Source organism: Microcaecilia unicolor, unplaced genomic scaffold (genome assembly GCF_901765095.1).
Source record: "Microcaecilia unicolor unplaced genomic scaffold, aMicUni1.1, whole genome shotgun sequence".
In the NCBI taxonomy this organism is placed as follows: domain Eukaryota; kingdom Metazoa; phylum Chordata; class Amphibia; order Gymnophiona; family Siphonopidae; genus Microcaecilia; species Microcaecilia unicolor.
In genome coordinates this window covers 162,887-184,992 of record NW_021963041.1, presented here as the reverse complement: position 1 = coordinate 184,992, position 22,106 = coordinate 162,887, and the positions used below count along the sequence as shown (strand labels likewise).

The 22,106-nt window shown below is 42.3% G+C and overlaps 1 protein-coding gene across 1 annotated transcript in view; it reads right to left on the bottom strand.

Moving 5' to 3' along the window:
- Positions 1 to 1,561: 1,561 nt before the first annotated feature.
- The window catches only part of SLC10A6 (solute carrier family 10 member 6), a 34,962-nt gene continuing 14,417 nt past the window's right edge, over positions 1,562 to 22,106 (bottom strand). Inside the window, exons 5-6 of the mRNA XM_030188636.1 lie at positions 8,738 to 8,895; positions 1,562 to 1,749 (exon numbers count right to left, since the gene is read on the bottom strand). Of these exons, the coding sequence (XP_030044496.1) occupies positions 1,562 to 1,749; positions 8,738 to 8,895 (346 nt within the window). The remainder of the gene's footprint in view (positions 1,750 to 8,737; positions 8,896 to 22,106) is intronic.

The following is a 22,106-nucleotide window of genomic DNA, read 5'->3' as shown; positions in this document are numbered from 1 at the left end:
GGGAAACTATTGTCATTAACTATGATCACTGAAGGGGAAGGGACGTCCATGTCTAAAAATATGGGCATTGTTGTTTAGACCTGGTACTTGGCAAGACCAGTTACAGAGGGGTGCTCTAATTGAGCAGATGTCCACTGGAGGGATTAAGGCACAAAAGCTCCTTAATCCTCCAGTGGTTGCTGTCCCCATTTCACTCCTCAGAATGTGACACTGGCAAGATACCAGGCTCTATGATAGCATAATAAGACCTGGTTGGGATAACGGATAATTCCTCCTTTCTTTGGACCATAACGAGCTCAGATGTTCCCTATACCTCCACACTAAACAAGCCAGCAGCCTTTTGCAGGTTCTGATGCTTGCCCTCAATCTCGTCTGTAACTTGCCTTATTGCAAGTGCCTTTTAGATGCTAATCCATGAGGATATATCACATAGCATATACCATCATTCACCAGAGAGAGAGAAGCAGTACCCCGCTGATGCAGTATTCAAACGAAACAGAGATTCTGTTTGGATTCACTTGAGACACCTTTCAATTTGGCTATCATAAAGGATGTTATCCTTTGAATGATTGTCCTGGTGGATAAGTATTTGTAGTGAAATATTATGATAATGATCACCGTTATTGATGTGAGTGTAATGCACAATTGAACTTGACAAGGTTTTTCTGCCTGAGTGGCATCTCTCCTATACACAAACTTTTTTTGGTCTCCGGCAGTAATCAGGCATCGCCACATGCTGCCCGGTTAGCACGGGAGCCCTTATCGCCACCTCAATGGGTGGCGATAAGGGCTCCCCGTCACATGGCCACATGGTAAGTGTTCTCTTACCGCGTGGCCATGTGTGTCTGGGGTCTTTTTACCCACACCAGTAAAAAGGGACCTAGTGCGCGGGAAAAATGGCCCCTGCCATTAGCACAAGGCCCTTTTTCCCACAGCTTGGTAAAAGGACCCCTCAGTTAAGAAAACAGCTCAAATGGTCAAAGACATGTCCCTGAGATAAAAGTAAACACACTATACAGCAAGTAAAAAAGTGTACCAGCTGCATGCCAGAATGAGTATCAAAAAATTAAAGCAGAGTAAAGAACACCATCTGGGAAGGGTGCCCATTTAGTCTGAAATAAAAATTTGTGCCCTATGAAGGTAAATGTTATCTTCTCAAACTTATAAAGGTCCATACAGATAGCATGCTTGTTCAACATCGACGGACTGTTACATTGTTATTTGGTTTGACACAATTTTTGAAGTACAATGTGTATATTTAATTTTGCAGATGAGCAATTAGCCCAGCCACTTTTCTCTGAATGGTAGAAGTGAGAATGAACAATTCTGTTTTAATCACAAGACTACATTGGTCAAATTCCCCCTCACCCCCATAACTTCCTGTGAAACTTAGTAGTCCCTATTTATTTATTTCTCTTATCTCTAGCCCACCTATTATCTAGGTGGGTACTAGGTAACAATAAAATATACATAATTAAAAACAACATAATATGCTCCATGATCTACAACAATCTTCTGGATATTCAGGAGCCTGCCACAAGCCCATTTTCTTCAGATGTGCCTATGGTCCATGATGCTGGGCAAGCTGACTTGCCTTAGGAGTACTGTCCATCCCAGAATGTGCTGAAGCCTCCTCATGTTCAAAGTTTGCATTGATCTCTCCGTGGACTGTGTTGTGACACATTTTAGAACGGTCTAGAATCTTCTCTTCACAAATCAACATAAATCTTCTCTTATATAGCTGGTACCCTGCATTCAAAGAAGAACAGAACAAGATAATAGCAGTTACTGTCTTAACTTGAACTAATATTTTATTTCTTATGTTCCCCCAGACCAGACTGTTGAGTTATGCTGTCCTGTTAGCAGGTAGAAACTGAGAGGTACTGAGCTATGATGTTATCAGTAAAGAACCATATGTAGCCCCTGAGCCAGGCAATATTTCATAGTCTCCAGTAGATAACAGTCAAGTTTACTAAGCAACTTGGGTAGATCACTGGTGGCTCCGGCAATTAACCCCTAATTACCACTACCCTACTATAAGTCCCACAACATATCCCATTATGGCCATTATTAGATCACGGTTTTTCTACTGCATGATAATACTATGCATAACGAGTTTACAAGCAGTCTCCATCAACGAATGGAACAAAATCCTCGTATTTATTACAGCAAGATGACTCCCTCCTCACCAACTGGAAAGACCAAACTATAAAAAACAAAGATCTACACCCTAACCAAAACCAAAAAGATAAGCATAAATAACAATCGCAATGGCTACAACACCAAAAAAAGATAGGGCGCACAGACATTTACAGACTGTTAAGTACTCCAACATCAACATTGATACATCTATGCCCATTCCTATATGTTCAATGTGGCTTACATTTCACAGTTGTTACAGATTACGTTGATTCAATTACATTTACAAGGTTATATAATGCTTTGTTTTACAGTGGTTGGCAAGATAACTATTAATGCATATGGAGGTTGTGTTGTGTATTGTTGTTGCAGAATGATTAGTGCATATTTTACTCATAGAATTTCCTGAAGAGGTAGGTCTTTTATGAACTGAAGGTAGTTCATGATGCTCCTTATGACTATGGGACTTGAGTTCCACCATTTTGAGCCCAGGTAGCTAAATCCTGCTGTGTAGGTGGACTTGTATAGTATGTTTTTGCAGTTGGGCAGGTGAAGTAGTAGGTATCGTCTGATTCCTGGGTTTGCATTTCTTGGTGATAGTTTGATCATATCTAGCGTGTAGTCCGGTGACACGCCAAACTGTATTTTGAAGATGGTTGTACTGGTTTTGAAAAATAGTCTTGCCTTAATTGGAAGCCAATGTAGCATTATGAGTAGTGAGTTTGCTCTATCATATTTTGACTTTTTGAATGTCAATCTCACTGCTGTGTTTTGGATGGTCTGCAACGATCGCAGTACATTTTCTTTGCAGCCTACATATGCTGCATTACAGTAGTCTAGTTGGGACTATACCAGTGTCTGTACTATAAGACGGAATGACTGGAGAAATAGTCTCTGATTCTTCTCATTTTCCTAGTTTTTTGAAGCTTTTTGACATGATTGTAGCAACTTGGTCTTCAAGGGTTAGATGTTTGTCGAGAATGATTCCTAGTATTTTTATTTGTGTTTTGATTTTATAAGATTGTTGATCTATTATGAGGTTTTGGTAAGTGGTGGGATTGTGCTGGCTAGTTTGATTTTGTCTCAATTCAGTTTGTTTGACAGTTGTAGTCCAGTTTTCTATGAGGTTGAGTCCTTTTTTGGCCTTATCCAGTGTCTCTATGATGCTGTTGTTGAAAGGCATGTAGATGGTGACATCATCTGCGTATATGAATGGGTTTAAACCTATTTTTCCAGTTTTTCACCAAGTGGAGCCATCAGGACATTGAATAATATTGGTGATATATATCATTAGTATTAGTGATCTACTAAGTTGAAGGCAACTTGACATATCGAATTGTAGTAGTAGTAGTATTGACTGGCCTTGGCTTATTATTCTTCTGAATTTTGTGATCAGGGTGGTTATGACTGTTTCAGTGCTATAGCATGGTCTGAAGCCTGATTGAGAGCTGTGAAGGACTGAGTAGTGGATTAAGTATTCCATTAATTGTTGTGCTACTAGTCCCTCCAAAAACTACTTTCAAGGCTAAAGTGAGCAAAGTATTAACAAGTAAGCATTCATTATGGCTTAAGGAAGAGCGAAAACATTGGTCTCTGAGCAACACATATTTATACAGCATGGGACCATGGAAATGAAATATATCTGTTAAAGTGAACCAGACATCAGTCCAAAATGATTGAAGGCATACACAGTCAAAAACAAGGTGTCTGATAGTACCCCGTTGAGCGTATTCTGTATACTGCGCCTAAACCTAGGCACTGCTTATAGAATACACATCGGCGGAAGTCTTTACCGTGCGGATTTTTTAGGTGCCATATATAGAATCTGGCCCAAAGTGAATTACTGGCAGATAATGTGAAACTTACCAAATAGAATTATGAAAAAAGCATCTGAAGACACCACAAATACCAATAAGTGCAGTTTAATAAGTGTAAAAACAAAAAACAAGTAATGCGCAGATCTCAAAATAAGAATGAGTTTGCAGGCAGGGTGTGCAAAGATTACCAAACATTCAGTTAAGTGGTCTGAAAGTGCCACAGAGCACAATCAGCTCAAGCATATAAAACCAACCCAACTAAAAAAAAAAAAAAGGTTAAAACACGCATTGTTTAAATTAAAATATAATGGCAAAATGTATCTACTTATTAGAAAAACAATATGCCTTTCCAGTGGAAAATATAAAATTATATAGTTGCCTCGAGCCTCTACTTGAAAACAGTACCAGAACATCGCCATTGAAAATAAAAGTTTGAAATTAAAAGGAAACTAAAGGTTACAAACGCACTTGTAAATAAAATATAGAAGCAATAGAACAAGTTGCAATGGAGTCAGAAACTTACCGGTATAGTGGGTAGCAAGAACAAACTAAACCGTGTCTTAGAACAACGTATCTGGCAATACCGCCACTGAAAACAAGGCCACGTGCACAGAGGAACTAATAAAGAGAAGCGATAGGGGCGTGTCATGGCCAGTGACATCACGGAATTCTACTGCTATGTGCAGGTGTAACCCGAGCCAGTCACTTTGGTTAGGGGGGCCTCAAGAGACTGGTCTTCACTTAGGTCCAGGTCCTGTCAGCTCATCTATTCAGGAACCACACAACAATCAGAGTAGTGGATGCTTGGAATGCCCTCCCGCGGGAGGTGGTGGAAATGAAAACGGTAACAGAATTCAAACACGCGTGGGATAAACATAAAGGAATCCTGTTCAGAAGGAATGGATCCTAAGGAGCTTAGCTGAGATTGGGTGGCAGAGCCAGCCGGTGGTGGGAGGCGAGGATAGTGCTGGACAGACTTATACAGTCTGTGCCCTGAAGAGGACAGGTACAAATCAAAGTAGGGTATACACAAAAAGTAGCACATATGAGTTTGTCTTGTTGGGCAGACTGGATGGACCAAGCAGGTCTTTTTCTGCCGTCATTTCATTTACTATGATTAATAATAACTGGAACATTTATTGAACTGGATAATTGATGATTTTCACCACATTGATCTTAATACAGTCCAGGTTTTAACTCGTAATTGCTTTTCAAGATGATCCCAAGCAATAGTCTTCTAGGATTAACATATGTGCCTATCCTGTGGCCTGACTGAACCCCAGAGTGGATTTCATTCTCTCCCGATGTACTTCAATACCATCTAGGCAAGACTCCTTATAACTGTCTTTTTCCTGAAAGTCTCAGCTCAGCCATGGGTAGACTACTACTACTACTACTACTATTTAACATTTCTAGAGCGCTACAAAGTGTACGCAGCGCTGTACAAACACAGAAGAAGACAGTCCCTGCTCAAAGAGCTTACAATCTAATAGACAAAAAGTAAAGCATTTAAATTTAAAATATTTAAGCAGTCAAGCACAAGAGAACAGTCACAGAAGGACAGAAGATGTTGAAGGGTGGTCAGTGTGATTAGGTGTAACTCTGGTTGGAGTAGTGGGAGAAGGTGATAGAAGAATAGAAATGGGTGAGGTAAAGTAATGAGTGGGTTGATAGGGAGGTTATATAAGACATTTCACTCTAGGGGTGGGTGGGTAGAGGGGTAGGGTGGGTAGGATTAAGTCTAAAGCAGGAGAAGGTATTCTCTGCAGCCTATCTGTGAGATGGAAAATGCTCTCTGAAGCTGCTGCTATAAGTTGTTAGTTTTCTCTCCCTGAAAGAGATCCAAGCCACACCCACGAAGTTCAAACTGTCAGTGGGGAGGGTGAGGGGAGGAAATGGCAGTGCTTGATGAAAAAGAGAGCTCAGTTTGATAGGAGATATACTATAGGATGTCATTCTGAGGCCAGGCTAAGTCTAAAGCAGGAGAAGGTATTCTCTGCAGCCTATCTGTGAGATGGAAAATGCTCTCTGAAGCTGCTGCTATAAGTTGTTAGTTTTCTCTCCCTGAAAGAGATCCAAGCCACACCCACGAAGTTCAAACTGTCAGTGGGGAGGGTGAGGGGAGGAAATGGCAGTGCTTGATGAAAAAGAGAGCTCAGTTTGATAGGAGATATACTATAGGATGTCATTCTGAGGCCAGGCTAAGTCTAAAGCAGGAGAAGGTATTCTCTGCAGCCTATCTGTGAGATGGAAAATGCTCTCTGAAGCTGCTGCTATAAGTTGTTAGTTTTCTCTCCCTGAAAGAGATCCAAGCCACACCCACGAAGTTCAAACTGTCAGTGGGGAGGGTGAGGGGAGGAAATGGCAGTGCTTGATGAAAAAGAGAGCTCAGTTTGATAGGAGATATACTATAGGATGTCATTCTGAGGCCAGGCTAAGTCTAAAGCAGGAGAAGGTATTCTCTGCAGCCTATCTGTGAGATGGAAAATGCTCTCTGAAGCTGCTGCTATAAGTTGTTAGTTTTCTCTCCCTGAAAGAGATCCAAGCCACACCCACGAAGTTCAAACTGTCAGTGGGGAGGGTGAGGGGAGGAAATGGCAGTGCTTGATGAAAAAGAGAGCTCAGTTTGATAGGAGATATACTATAGGATGTCATTCTGAGGCCAGGCTAAGTCTAAAGCAGGAGAAGGTATTCTCTGCAGCCTATCTGTGAGATGGAAAATGCTCTCTGAAGCTGCTGCTATAAGTTGTTAGTTTTCTCTCCCTGAAAGAGATCCAAGCCACACCCACGAAGTTCAAACTGTCAGTGGGGAGGGTGAGGGGAGGAAATGGCAGTGCTTGATGAAAAAGAGAGCTCAGTTTGATAGGAGATATACTATAGGATGTCATTCTGAGGCCAGGCTAAGTCTAAAGCAGGAGAAGGTATTCTCTGCAGCCTATCTGTGAGATGGAAAATGCTCTCTGAAGCTGCTGCTATAAGTTGTTAGTTTTCTCTCCCTGAAAGAGATCCAAGCCACACCCACGAAGTTCAAACTGTCAGACTGTGTCCTACCCGAGCCCTGGTTATGGCCGGACTCCCCAATCTGCCAAGTTTCTGGCTCCTCAAATGGCTGATGCAATATGACAGCTTACTGTTTGTGAATCCAATCCACTGGGTTTAGCACTTCAGGACCCCACGTTCTTGCAATGGGTATGCCTTGTAGCGCTATAGAAATGCTAAATAGTAGTAGTAGTAGTAGTAGTCACCTGGCAGGGGGCTATAGGTAGCTCAGACCTCAGGCAACTAAGGACAATCATTTCCCCCCTGAACTTCCCTTTTATAATCTCTGAACTCCCCCCCAGGTCCTCAAGTCCCTCCCCTAGTGACTTACTGCCCAGGGCTCACTCTCTCAAACAAACCAAGGGTTACACAGGCAAAGGAAATCAGAAGATTAAAACTTATGTACGGCGTACAGGCAGATTTCATAAACAAAAATTATTATAATAATACCAAAATTCAATATAAAAAGTATACTCAATAAATAGGAATATGAGTCTTAGTTAAAGCAATGAATGCCCCACAGGACAAAAATGATAATATATTCTTAAAGCACATTAAAAAGCTTATCTATATAGTTTATGCGCACTGGAAAATAATTTTTAACTCTGGCTTTTAACTTTATACGAACAGAGGTTATAGGAACCTAGCAGGAAGCTATCGCTTACTCTTAGGTTACATGCTGTCAGCATAACACAACCTGAATGTAAACATGCCCATCCAAGCTCTAATGGTAGACACCAATGATTTTATTTTAAGAAGTTGGCAGGTATCGTATATACTCAACTATAAGCCGTGTTTTTGGACCCAACAAAAGCCCAAAGGATCTCGGCTTTATAGTTGAATTGGCACATTATTCTGTCCTTCCTCCCTCCCCTTGTGGTGACCATCAAATCTCTCTCCTCCCCATTCCCCCCCCCCCCCTCCTGTGACTAGCATTTCCCTTCATACCAGTACTACCTGGACACTGTCGCTGCTGATGCTGCTGTTGATACTGAAGGAACTGCTTCCGGTTAGTTCTGTGTCAGCAGCAGCATCCAGGTGATACCATTAAGGAGAAATGCTGGTTACCTTGGGGGGGGTGGTGGATGGGAAAAGAGGGGCATGCTGGTTGCTGCCGAGGGGGAGGGAAGAGGGATATAAATGTTGCCACCTTGGGAGGGGGGGATAATAGGAGAGGATGAGAATGGCTGTAATCACAGGACAAGAGCAGGGAAGAGAGAAGTGTCATTCACCACAGAAGGAAGGGGGTAGGAGAATAAGAGAAAAGCTAGTCACCATGTGTATGGGGGGGGGGGGAGTGAAGAGGGAGAGAAATACCAGTCACCATGGGAAGAGGAGGGGCAGGAAAGAGGAAGAGAAATTTCGGTCACCATGGGGGAGGGAGAAAAGGAAGACTACTTGAATATAAATCCACAGTTTATATTCGAGTTAACATTTTTCCCCCTTTTTTTAGGGGAAAAATGTTATCTTGGCTTATATTCAGATGAGTTTATATTCAAGTATATATGGTAATTATACAGTAATTGTCAAAGGGGAAAAATACCACATTCTGAACTCAGGATAAGTTGCAGTGGCACTCTCAAATTCACTCCTGGGGTACAGTCCCACTCTTTCCCTCTTCTCACCCCTTTCCTTCCCCATCCCAATCCTCCCCTCTTATTTCCATGTACTAAATCCATTACTGTGAATCTTGTCATGGACCTATATATTGAGATTTGCAATTTACAGTAAGATCTACCTACCTGCAACCAAGAGTAATCCATTTAAAAGCTGGAAGGAGCCATAGATCAAAGGAAACGTAAACATTTGGATCAACTGTTGTGGTGTGAAAGACAGCTGAAGGACAGTGGAGCACATATGCACATTCTGAGCTCCTGTTTCCAGAGCAATGGTCCGACATCTGTAAATACAATATCCTTGGCAATTATGTTCTGAAATCTAGAAGCAATCTGAGACTCCAAAAGAATATAATACTCTGAGGTGTCCAAGGTTACTTTGTGGCCTGATGTTATATATCTGGTTTGAAAGATCATAATTCAGAGTTCCTAGCTTTCTTGTTCAAAATTCCATAGCATTTATTTCCAATTCTACTCCACCAAGAGCTCTCAAAATCAGGGCTTCTTTTCAGGGGGTATTCGGGGTACTTTTCCACTGCATGCTAAAATTAACCCATTTCCCTAAATATTACATGAAAGAGCACAGGCTCTGCACGCCAATGCTGCCTTTTTATTAATTCTGTGGCTGTTTGCAGGGTGTCCTGGCTGTTGTAGGTGGGTCCTTGAGTGATCCCTTAGGAATAGTCTGGCATTTGAGTAGCGGTACCTTTACTGCCAGAAAAAAATGCACTGATTAAAATAAATAATTTAGGAGAAATTATTAGAAAAATTATCCATACTTATCACCATACAATTGGAAGTTCATATTTTAATTTAACAAATAAAAACTGGATTATCAAGGCCAGTATGAGGCCCCACTGTTACTACGTTTCATGATCATTTGGAAGACCTGGGTTCAGCTTCCAGATCCAGCCTCTGTTCATCAGACGAATAAACTCCAGATCTGTGGAAGCAACGTTTAAAGTGCCCAGGAGAAAGGGTAGCCTGACTGACTGGAACCCAAGAACTGGGTTGAAAAGCCCTGCTTTAGAGGTAAGGACACCCCGGAGTTTCTGCAGGGAAAACTGTTCTGTCAACTGGTAATAGAACACATGAGGAAGGAGTTGATACTGGACCTGGTTCAGTATTAGGACCCAATGGAGAGGGTTCATTCAAAAGTAAAGGACCTAGACTTCAGGAAAACTAACTTTGCCAAGACGGGAGAATACCTCGGAGGCAGCAGAACACCTTTTACGTTTGCGGAGGGAGGGGGGGGGGACAAGCTCTGCCCCAAATTCCACCCCACTTCCTATTTTGTCAATGTCATTTAAATCATATAGAACATAATTATTCATTCATACGGTATCTTCCCAAATTGACAAATAAAACTCTCAATGGATAAAGAGCAGAAGTAGAATGTTTCACTTTTACAACTCAACTTACAAAAACATTCTATTCAAACTCTGGTGTCACATTAGCAAAATCTTTAACAAAAGACTCTTAATCCACATATAATGTGATCAAAACCCCAAACCAAAGTGGATGTTAATGTAGATACCAAGGTACTTCTTAAAAACAAATCACATATAGATAATTGTATAAAGAAATAAATAAAGGGAAAAGGCCTCAGAAATCCATGGTAATATAGCACCCTATGGAGAACGTTTCCAACTTAAACAGAAAACAGATTGTCAATCTGATTTTGTGATATATGCTTTACAATGCCTATGTAGGAAATTATACATAGATAAAACTATTAGAAGTTCAAATATAGGGTTAAGTGAACATCGCTCTTGCATGTCACCAAGGGCGTAGCCAGACACCCAATTTTGGGTGGGCCTGGGCCCACGTTGGGTGGGCAGAAGAATCCCGCCCCATCTCACAGGTGATCTGGTCTCTCCTTCCCTTCTCTTACCTGCATGCTATATGGTCTCTCAAAACATCCCCCCTCTCCTGCATATCTTTTAAATAGCAGATTTTCACCAGCAGTGAGCAGCAACTAATGCACTCATGTTGGCCCCCACAGCCTTCTCAGTGACACAACTTCCTGTTTCCGCATAGGCAGGAATACATCAGAGGGAAGGCTGTGGGGCTGGTGTGAGTTGTATGTATCAGCTGCTGCTCGCTGCAGGCGAAGATCTGCTATTTACAAGGAATGCAGGAGGGACAGTTGTTGGGAGTTTTCAACTGGTGGGACTTGGGAATCCCTGTAAGCCACATCATAGATGTGCTGCTACTGGGTAGGCCTGGGCCCATGTGGGTGGCCTGGGCCCACCCAAGCCCACCCTTGGCTACGCCACTGCATGTCGCATCAACGTATGACTACACCTATGGTAGCACATTGTGTGTATTTTAAACATACTTTTGATTAATTCAAATGTTGGGTGATCGAGCAAGTCTTACCACATAAATGAGGAGGCGACAGAGGGAAAACTCTGTTGCAGAGTGAACAACGCTGGATCCACAGACTTAGAACTTTAGTGGGCAATTTTTCTCTGATTTGTTTGTTTTTTTCCTGGTTTGATTTTTCCCAACATGTTTGTGCAGTTTGGTGCATTTAACAAGGATGGTAATTTAATATCTAGTATAAGAGTAGGAGTTTTGGATATTACGTCATGTGATTGGTGGGCGGATATGTTGAACCACCAGTGACGTGCTGTTTTAGCAGGGAAACAAGATGGCGGAAGTCAGTTAAAGGTTTGTGAGGAGAGTAGCCAAATTCAGATACTAAGTTCTGATAAAGTCTTTTTTAAAGGTTTTAAAAGACATTATAAGTTTTTTAATTGAATTTGTAGCACTGCATCCCTGATGAAGCCTGAGGGTGATATGGGTCCATTGGGAAAAGTTAAGTGCACTGCATGCTACACAGAATTCCAGATGCTGTTTTCTATAAATGAGCTTAAATAATCACAGGCAAAGTTGATTATGTTTTTCTAAAGGGTTTTTATGGCCGATGATAGATTGGGGTCTAGTGAGTATATCTCTAATTGAGCACTCTACAGACCGGTCCATAGGGTGCTATATTACCATGGATTTCTGAGGCCTTTTCCCTTTATTTATTTCTTTATACAATTATCTATGTATGTGATTTGTTTTTAAGAAGTACCTTGGTATCTACATTAATAGCCCCATTGGTCTGGTGTTTTGATCACATTAGTGACATCAACACACCATGAGACTATCAGACACCAAGAGAAGTAACACAAAACCTTACATATAGACACTCAGAAGCTTGCTATACCATACTAACATCAAGACCAACTACTGAAACTGCACTGACCATATCTATAATGGACAATAAAACAATGAGGCAGACCTTGTAAAAAAAAAACAATGTCTTTATTAGTAGATTAAAAGCTCCCAGGTATTCAGCATAAAATGCCCAACATGGCCATGCTTTACCAGTATAAAAATGTCTGCGTCAGGGGCAATACGTCACTGTAAATGAAAATAAAATCATTCAGTATCTAAAAACAACATATAAAAGACATGATAATAAATAATTAAACAAATAAATAAATAGACAAAAAACACCAAAGGAACATTCGGAGGAACCCCAAGCTGAGAAGGCTCTGGGTACTTAGTCAATAAAATAATGTACAACTGTGAATAATACATATCTTAAAAGCATTATTTAAATAAATAAATAAGCTTTAAGAAAACCAGAGAAACACTTAAATAACACGCAAGCCAAACCACCACAAGGGTGGAGGTACACAAATTCCTACGAAAAGTAGAATCTGAGGAAAGGGGGAGTAGGAGGAGTAGGCTTAAATAACAGCCATGTTAAAACACTGGATGTCTACGTGCTAAAAATAATGTGCAATGATAAAACAGTAAGACAAACAGAGAGGCTTATCCAGCTGATATATAACTTCAAAATAAACCAGGCTGGTGTGGTTGTAAAAACATAGAAAGCTCTAAAACAGAAACACAAACACCACAGATGATAAAAGTTGCCTAACAAGGCTAAGGAATAAAATAAGTCCATAAAAAAGTTCTCAATGTACTTATAGATACTGGGAGCAGTCTCTCAAAAAAGAACCCTGTGATTACAGTGAAAGCAAACTTGCTGTATCAACCAAGCTTATATGCATGCTGAGGTCATGCATACAAAATTAGTGTAAAAGAAAAACTAAAAAAATCAGTTCAAAATAAGTAATCTTAGCTTAAAAACTGGTCAAAACCATGTGCCTGTGATACAAAATTCACTAAAAACAGCTAGAGAGTGCTCTTAAACCAAAAAACCGCCATGTCGGGCATTTTATGCTGAATACCTGGGAGCTTTTAATCTCCTAATAAAGACATTGTTTTTTAGCAAGGTCTGCCTCATTGTTTTATTGTCCATACTGGATTGGATTTGGCAGACTGACTGCCTTGTTGTTTTCTGACTCCTGACCGTACCTATGAAAAGTCAGCACTGCAAATATTCTAGAACACTTCCAGCTGTAACAAAAGAACAAGTCACACAGATTCCTATATGGAACTGACACATTAAAGAATCCTTCACTGTAGTTATATAAGAAGTATCACCTATTAAAAAAAAATACTACTAGAGCTTATAATCAAATATATGGAAAAGTATGAAATGGAAAACCCAAGAAACCAGACTGTGGGGTCCTTTTACTAAGCCACGCATCAATTTTGAGTTACCGCTCGGCTACTGCATGGCCCTTGCAGTAATTTCATTTTTCATGCACATCCAATACGCACATCTGGCGCACGGGCGGTAATCGGTAATCGGCATTTTACGCATGTAGACCATTACCGCATACTGCATGAGACCTTACCGCTAGGTCAATGGCTGGCAGTAAGGTCTGAGACCCAAAATAGATGCAGCAATTTTCATTTTGCCGCATGTCCATTTTCATCAAAAATTTTAAAAAGGCACTTTTTACAGGTGAACTGAAAAATAATTCTACGCGTGCCCAAAAAACGCATCTACACTACTGTAGGCCATTTTTCAGTGTACCTTAATGCATTTTCTATTTTACAGAACAAAATACCAAAAAAAATTTTTAATCCACATTTTCAAAGCTGATACATCTCATTCCCTTTTTATTCCTTTGTTGTGTGACAATTTTGTTTTTCCAATTACGTTGGACCTGGTCTCTCGGTTGTTTTTTTCCAAGTCCTTTCCCAAGATCTCATTTCCATTTTCTGTTTCTTCACAGTCCCATCTTTCCTTCCTTTTCTCTCGTCTGCCTTTTTATCTATCTGCAGCTAGATTTAATTCCTCCTTCTCACCCCCACAATCTTTAGTCTCCTTTTTTCACCTACTTACCAGCTCTTTCCTGCCTTACCTCACTGGCCCCCCATTCCTATCTGTGTCTTATTAAGAACATTAGAATATGTGTTGCCATACTGGGACAGACTGAAGGTCCATCAAGCCCAGTATCCTGTTTCCAACAGTGGTCAATCCAGGTCACAAATACCTGGCAAGTTCCCAGAACAGTAAAACAGACTTTATGCTACTTATCCTACAATAAGCAGTGGATTTTCCCAAGTGCATCTTAATGATGGCTTAAGGACTTTTCATTTAGGAAAGTATCCAAACCTTTTTAAAACCCTGCTAAGCTAAGTGTTTTTACCAAATTATCTGGCTACATAGTAGCTTCATTACGTGCCCCCTAGTCCTAGTATTTTGGAAAGAGTAAACAAATGATTCACGTCTACCTGTTACACTCCACTCAGTATTTTATAGACCTCTATCAGCTGTCTCTTTTCCAAGCTGAAGAGCCCTATGTGATTTAGCCTTTCTTCATTTTTGTCACTCTTCTCTGTACTTTTTCTAATTCCGCTATATCTTTTTGAGATGCAGTGACCAGAACTGCACACAGTATCTGAGATGCGGTCTTAACATGGAGTGATATAATGGCATTATATCATTCTCATTTTTGTTTTCCATTCCTTTCCTAATAGATCCTAGAATTCTATTTGCTTTCTTAGCTGCCACTGCACACTGAGCAGAGGGTTTCAACATATCAACGATGACACCTAGATCCTTTTCCTGGGTGGTGACTCCTAATGTGAAACCTGCATCAAGTAGCTATAGTTCGGGTTCCACTTTCCCACATGCATCACTTTGCACTTGTTCACAAACATCATCTGCCATTTGAATGCTCAGTCTCGTAAGGTCCTCTTGCAATTTTTCACAATACTCTTGCAATTTAACAATTGTGAATAACTTTGTGTCATCAGCAAATTTAATTACCTCACTAGTTAGTCCCATCTCTAGATCATTTATAAATATGTTAAAAAGCAGCGGTCCCAGCACAGACCCCTGGGGAACACCACTATCTACTCTCCATTCTCTCCTTTATCCTCCTATTCCCTACTTTTTTTTACACATTTTCTAATCTCCCATTTCCACCCTCAGTATTCATCACCTCCCCAGTCTCATCTAGCCCTGTTTCTCTTCTACTTACCAGCCCCAGCTCCTTCCCTGCCACTCAACCCTTTTATTTAGGCTTCCATTCCTGTTTTACCTCCCATATTTCCACCCTTTCTCATCTCCTTTAAAGATCTGTCTCCTTCCTTTGCCCCTCATCCTCTTCATAGCTCTTTGTCTTTTTCCCATTTCTCCAGCATCCATTTTCCCACCTCTTCTCCCATATTTTCTTCTCCCCTTCATCTGCCCATCTACCTCTTTTTCCAATATTCATTTTTTCTTCTCCCCTTCATCTGCCCATCTACCTCTTTTTCCAATATTCATTTACCCTACCTTTCCTCAACTTTAGCACTAGCATCCATCCTTCTGCCCCTTCATATTTGTCTTCTCCTGTATTACCCTTGTTTCTCCTTCTGCACTTCTCTTCCTTCTCCTATCTACAACCCTGTCCTCCCATCCACACCCCATGTCTTTCATTTGTCCCTTTCTCAGCCTTGGCTCTCCCTTTTTGCAGGCCCAGTGTTGCTTCCCTTCTCCAACCCCTGTCTCTAGTCCCTGTATTATCTCTGAGTCCCCTTGTCCCTACCCCAACATCAGCCCCTTCTCCAAGCCCTAGAATCAGCCTCTTTCTGCCACCTGCCCCCAGCATCAGACCCCTTCTGCCATTTCCACCATCTGCCAGCACCAGCCCCCTTTTTCCATTGCCAGTCTTGCATCAGCCCCCAGCCCCCTTCTCCCAGCCTCAGACAATAAGCAGACCCATTGCAAGCCCCAGGAACCTTCTCCCACCTGCTCCCTTGTCAGCTCTTAGGCCTGTTGACAGCTTCAGCCCCCTTCTCTTACCTATCTGTGGAATGATGGGAGCTTGTCTTTCTGCTGCTGAGACTCTGCCTGTCTTTGGCTCTGGTCTTAGGCACTGTATGGTGGTTAACACTGGAGAACAACTATTTCCTGTTTTGTGAGGAAACAGGAAAGGTTTGGTGGGGCCATGACCTATGTGCCCACTCCCCTCCTGACACCTATGAAATACCTCAAGGAGCTGTTAGCAGAATGAGAACTTCTGGAGGAAGTAGAAAATTAGTGTGAAAAGAGATATTTTAAGGGCTACAAACCTTTTTGTTAGGAAAGTATATAAAAGTAAGAGGAAAAGAAGAGGAGAAGAGATGGCTGAGGGGAGACATGATAGAGGTATATAAAATAATGAATGGAATGGAACAGGTGGATGTGAAGCGTCTGTTCACGCTTTCCAAAAATACTAGGACTAGGGGGCATGCGATGAAACTACAGTGTAGTAAATTTAAAACAAATCGGAGAAAATGTTTCTTCACCCAACGCATAATTAAACTCCGGAATTCATTGCCGGAGAACGTGGTGAAGGCGATTAGCTTAGCAGAGTTTAAAAAGGGGTTAGACGATTTCCTAAAGGACAAGTCCATAAACCACTACTAAATGGACTTGGGAAAAATCCACAATTCCAGGAATAACATGTATAGAATATTTGTATGTTTGGGACGCTTGCCAGGTGCCCTTGGCTTGGATTGGCCGCTGTCGTGGACAGGATGCTGGGCTCAATGGACCCTTGGTCTTTTCCCAGTGTGGCATTACTTATGCCACTATGGTTCTCAAAAGAATCAGCCAAAAGGTAAGGAAAAGAGGTTAGCCTTCACAAACTATAAGCAAGAGAAAGTTGCCAGGAAAGTAATGATGCAAATGGAAGAAAAATAATCAGTACAATAAAATGGGAGAACAAGACCTTTTTTTTTAGATATGTTGGGCTCGATATTCAAAAAAAGCTGAACTGCTTAATTTAGCCTCCTAAGTTAGGCTTGAAATTTGTGCTCTATATTCAACCAAATGTAGGAGCATAATTTGCCAGCTTATGCTTAAAAGTTATGCTTATAAATTTAGTCCTGCTATTCATTTGCCTAGATGTATGAGCCCAGTACTGAAAATACCTACTATACCTGTATGTAATACGTAAACCGCTTTGGTTTTACCACAAATAAGTGGTATATCAAGAATCTCATAAATATAAACAAAATCTGTGTTAAGCTCCTTAAATTTTTCCCTGCACTATATCCACCCCTGTGGCCACTTCCTTTTTATGCTCCCTAAATATAAGAGTTTAATGAAATTTTGAATACAAATTTAAGCACTCAGCTGTAGTAAATTTTCAAAGAGGCCAATTTAGGAGCCTAACTCTCAAACTTAGAAGCATGAATCCTTTGGATATTGGGCCTAATATTGACAGGAAGTAGTGCAAAAGTGCCATTGTGAGATTCAAGGGTGAAGGGTAGGAATACGTAGAGGCTGATGAGAATAGAGCAGAATTATTGAACAACTATTTCTGTTCTGTGATCACAAATGAAGAGCAAGGAGCAGGACCACAGAAAACAAACCAATAGGAATGGAAGTGAGGTAGCCCTCAAACAATTTTTAAAAAATTATGTTTGTGAAGAAATTTCTAAAGTAAGAGTAGATCTACAATGCTCGGCATGACTTTTACTCTTAGTTCACGCTGGCGAGAATCCTCATTAGCCATTTGGCTATTGAGGATTCTCGCCAGCTGTATGGCTGATTCTCGTCAGCTGTATGGCTAGTAGCATGATCAGCTGAGACCGAGATTCTGAAGTCTTTCCTCTTTAATAATACAGTCATCGAATAAGCACAATATCAGTTTGCAATGTAGTAGATGTTGTATAGTAATATAGAACAAGAGCAAACGCCTTAAAATATTGTAAAGTAAGAGTAGACAATGATGGGGCTGGATGGGATACCTCTGAGGGTACTGAAGGAATTTAGAAAGGTTCTGGTGGTTCTGCGGTCCTTTTCAATTTTTCTGTAGAGCTGGGATTGGTCCTGGAAGAGGGTGGATGTGATTCCTCCTTGCATAAATGGAAGCTGGGAACTACAGGCCAGTTGGTCTGACCTCGGTGGTCAGTGAATTAATGAAAATGCTGCTAAAACAGCTACTTGATGACAAAATCTAAGGCAGCATGGTTTTACTAGACAAATCTGATCAATTTCTTTGACTGGGTGACTGGAGAGTTGGATTGCAGGACAGTGCTGGATGTGGTGTACTTTGATTTTGACAAGGCCTTTAACACAGTTCTGCGAAGGCAAGTCAGAAACAAACTGGACATGTGGGTCATTGGGTGACAGATTAGCTCAGAATCTGGTATAGCAGGTGACATTCAAAATTTTTTTTGTTACATTTGTACCCTGTGCTTTCCCACTCATGGCAAGCTCAATGCGGCTTTGGAGGGTTAAGTGACTTGCCCAGAGTCACAAGGAGCTGCCTGTGCCTGAAGTGGGAATCGAACTCAGTTCCTCAGGACCAAAGTCCACCACCCTAACCACTCCTCCACTCCTATTACAATTGTAATGGTAAATGGAGTTCACGTTGAGGACAGGGGAATTATTAGTGATGTGCCGTGGGTTTCAGTCCTTGGTTCAGTTCTTTGCAGCATTTTTGTGCTGGACTGTTGAGAAAGTTTTGCCTCTCTTGGATAACACAAAAATCTGCAACAGGATACACAACCTTGAAGGTGTGGATAACAGGGGCGTAGCCACGGGTGGGCCTGGACGGGCCAAAGCCCACCCATTTTCCCTCCAGGCCCGCCCATCCTTCGCACGCTGTCGCTGCCCTTCTGTCCCGCGGAGGCAGCGTTCAGCGTTTCCTTCCGACCTACCCTGTCTTTTCCCCAAGCTCCGCTGCATCGTCCCTGCAAGTGGAATCCTTCTTCTTTTCGGCCGTCACGCTGCGCTGCCGTTCACACAGGCAGCTTTGCTCCTCCCCCGCGTCCATTCTGGCCCTCTCTGATGCACTTCCTGTTAGGGCCGGATGAACGCGGTGGGGGAGGAGCGAAGCTGCCTGTGTGAACGGCAGCGTAGCGTGACGGCCGAAAAGAAGAAAGATTCCACTTGGGGCGATGCAGCGGAGCTTGGGGAAAAGACAGGGCAGGAAGGAAACGCTGCCTCTGCGGGACAAAAGGGCAGCGGGAAGGTTGTGGATGGGCGGGCTGGAGGGAAAATGGCTGAGCTGCTGAGACATGGGAGGGAGAGGAAGAAGGGACTTGAGGGAAGGGAGAGAGCTGCTGGACATGGGATGGAGAGGAGGAGGGGATTGGATGGGAGAGAGCTACTGGACATGGGAGGGAGAGGAAGAAGGGACTGGAGGGAAGGGAGAGAGCGTCTGGGACATGGGAGGGAGAGGAAGAAGGGACTTGAGGGAAGGGAGAGAGCTGCTGGACATGGGATGGAGAGGAGGAGGGGATTGGATGGGAGAGAGCTACTGGACATGGGAGGGAGAGGAAGAAGGGACTGGAGGGAAGGGAGAGAGCTGCTGGACATGGGATGGAGAGGAGGAGGGGATTGGATGGGAGAGAGCTACTGGACATGGGAGGGAGAGGAAGAAGGGACTGGAGGGAAGGGAGAGAGCTGCTGGACATGGGATGGAGAGGAGGATGGGATTGGATGGGAGAGAGCTACTGGACATGGGAGGGAGAGGAAGAAGGGACTGGAGGGAAGGGAGAGAGCTGCTGGGACATGGGAGGGAGAGGAAGAAGGGACTGGAGGGAAGGGAGAGAGCTGCTGGGACATGGGAGGGAGAGGAAGAAGGGACTGGAGGGAAGGGAGAGAGTGTCTGGGACATGGGAGGGAGAGGAAGAAGGGACTGACGGGAAGGGAGAGCTGCTGGAACATGGGAGGGACTGGCGGGAAGGGAGAGAGCTACTGGACATGGGAGGGAGAGGAGGAAGGGGCTGGAGAGCTGCTGGACAAGGAAGGAAGAGGAAGAAGAGACTAGAGGGAAGAGAGCTGCTGGACATGGGAGGATAGGGAGAGAAAGAGGGGAGATGGATGATAGGATGCAGAGAGAAAGGGGAGAAACTAGAAGAATGTGGAGAGAGGGAGGAGACTGAACAGAAAAGGGTAGAGCGATAGACACTGGATAGAAGGAGAGGGGAGATAGAGACACTAGATGGAAGGATCAGGAGAGAGGGTAGATGAGTGGAAGGATAAGGAGAGAAAGAGGGAAGACACTGGATGGAAGGGTAGGGAGAAAAAGGAGACGCTGGATGCAAAAGAAAGAGGGGAGACACTGGAAGGATGGGGAGAGAAAGAGGGGAGCTGCTGGATGGAAAGAGGGAGAGGACAGAGTAGGGAAAGACTGGAGAATAAGAGGAAGGGGCATGTGGAGAACAAGGGTGAGGAAAAGATGAAAAGCCTTAGGTGATGAACGGACAGGAAAACCCTGGCAAGAGAAAGATGAAGGAAAGCAGAATCTAGAGACTGGGAGCAACACAATGAGAAAAAGTAAATGGCCATACAACAAAGGTAAAGAAAATAATTTTATTTTTAATTTAGGATAAAGTAATATGGTACCTGTGTTAATAAAGTTTCAGAGACCAATACTTCCTTCCTTAGGTCAGGAGAGGATATCGTAACAGCATTATACTGACCTGAGGCAGGAGGTTTTGGCCTCTGAAAGCTCACTGAAAAGTGTGACTAAATTTTGCTGGGGGAGGGGGGTAGAGAGAAAATTTTGTGCCCACCCACTTTGGGTTCAGGCCCACCCAAAATTGGCAGTCTGGCTACGCCACTGGTGGATAATATAGAAAGGCTCGAGTAAAGCTTGAGGAATGATCTAGATTAGTATGGCAGCTAAGAGTTAATGCTAAAAAAATGGATGGTCATCCAGCTGGGCTGCAAAATCCAAGAAAGTAGTACAGTATAGGGAATGAAGTACTTCTGTACATGAAAGAAGATCAGGACCTGGGGGTTATCATATTTGATGATCTTAAGGTAGCTAAAGAAGAAGAAAAGGCAATGCCAAAAGCAGAAGCGGAGCCAGGATGAGGCAAGTTGACAGTGCAGGGGGAGCAAGAGCGGACTTCTGCCGGTGCCGATGCACATTTTCACTGCAACAGGACGAAAAAAAAATAGGTGCTGGCACCAGCAGAACTCCGTTTGGGGGAGCGGCCGCTCCCCTGGCGCCCCACTTAGCTAAGCCACTGGCCAAAAGATAGAAGGATGTTTGAGAGCCTAAGAATAAAGAAACAGCTAGAAGGAAAATTGATCTACAGATGCAAAAAGTTTGATCGGGCACTTGCTCTGTTGAGAGACCTACATTGGTTGCCCATAGAGGCTCGGGTGGCATTTAAGGTGGTCTGTTGGGTCTATAAAATTATTTCAGGTTGCTGTTTATTATCTCTTGTTGATTTACTAACCTTCCCTTCAAGACCAAGTTGTGCCACAGTTAAATTGGGTTTTCCTTCGGCTAAGAATATCCAGATAATACGTTTTCACAATAACTCCTTTTGTTATCTGTCTAGTAAGATCTGGAATGTGTTACTTTTGCAGATTCAGGTTTTATCCAATTATTTTCAATTTCGAAAAGTTTTGAAAACTTTTCTTTTTAGTAAATTTTATAATATTAGTTAGTGAATTTATTATTTTTGTATTCTAATTTGGTCTTAATGATAAGCCAACTGTTTTCAGGGAGAGAGTTTTTGTTACCTGCTTTGATTCCACAGTTGATATAGGCAGGATACAAGTGCCGGAATACTATAGTATAACAGTATAGGGATAGTTCCTCTGTATAAGTCCATTTGGAGTACTGTGTGCAATTCTGGAAACCACACCTTTAAAAGGGTATAAACAGGATGGAGTTAGTCCAGGGGATTCCTACTAAAATGGTCAATGGCCTTCGCCATAAAGTATATGGGGACAGAATTAAAAATCTAAACATGTATATTTTGGAAGAAAGTCATAGTGGGGAGATGTGATAAAGACATTTAAACACCTCCAAAGAAAAAAGGCACAAGAGGTGGGCCTTTTTCAGTTGACAGAAGGCTCTGGAACAAGGGGACATAGTATGAGGGTGAAGGGAGTAGACTCAAAAATAATCTAATATTTCTTTATGGAAAGAGTGATGATGGGTGGAACAGCTTCCCAGTGGAGCTGGGGATGAATTCAAGAAAGCATGAGGCATGTATATAGCATCTCTAAGAGACAGGAAGGAACTGTAGAGCTTAGTGATTGGTACACATGGACAAACCTTATGGTCAGTATTTGCTGTCGTTTTCTATGTTTCTATGGTAATTTTTTTGTTACATTTTGTAC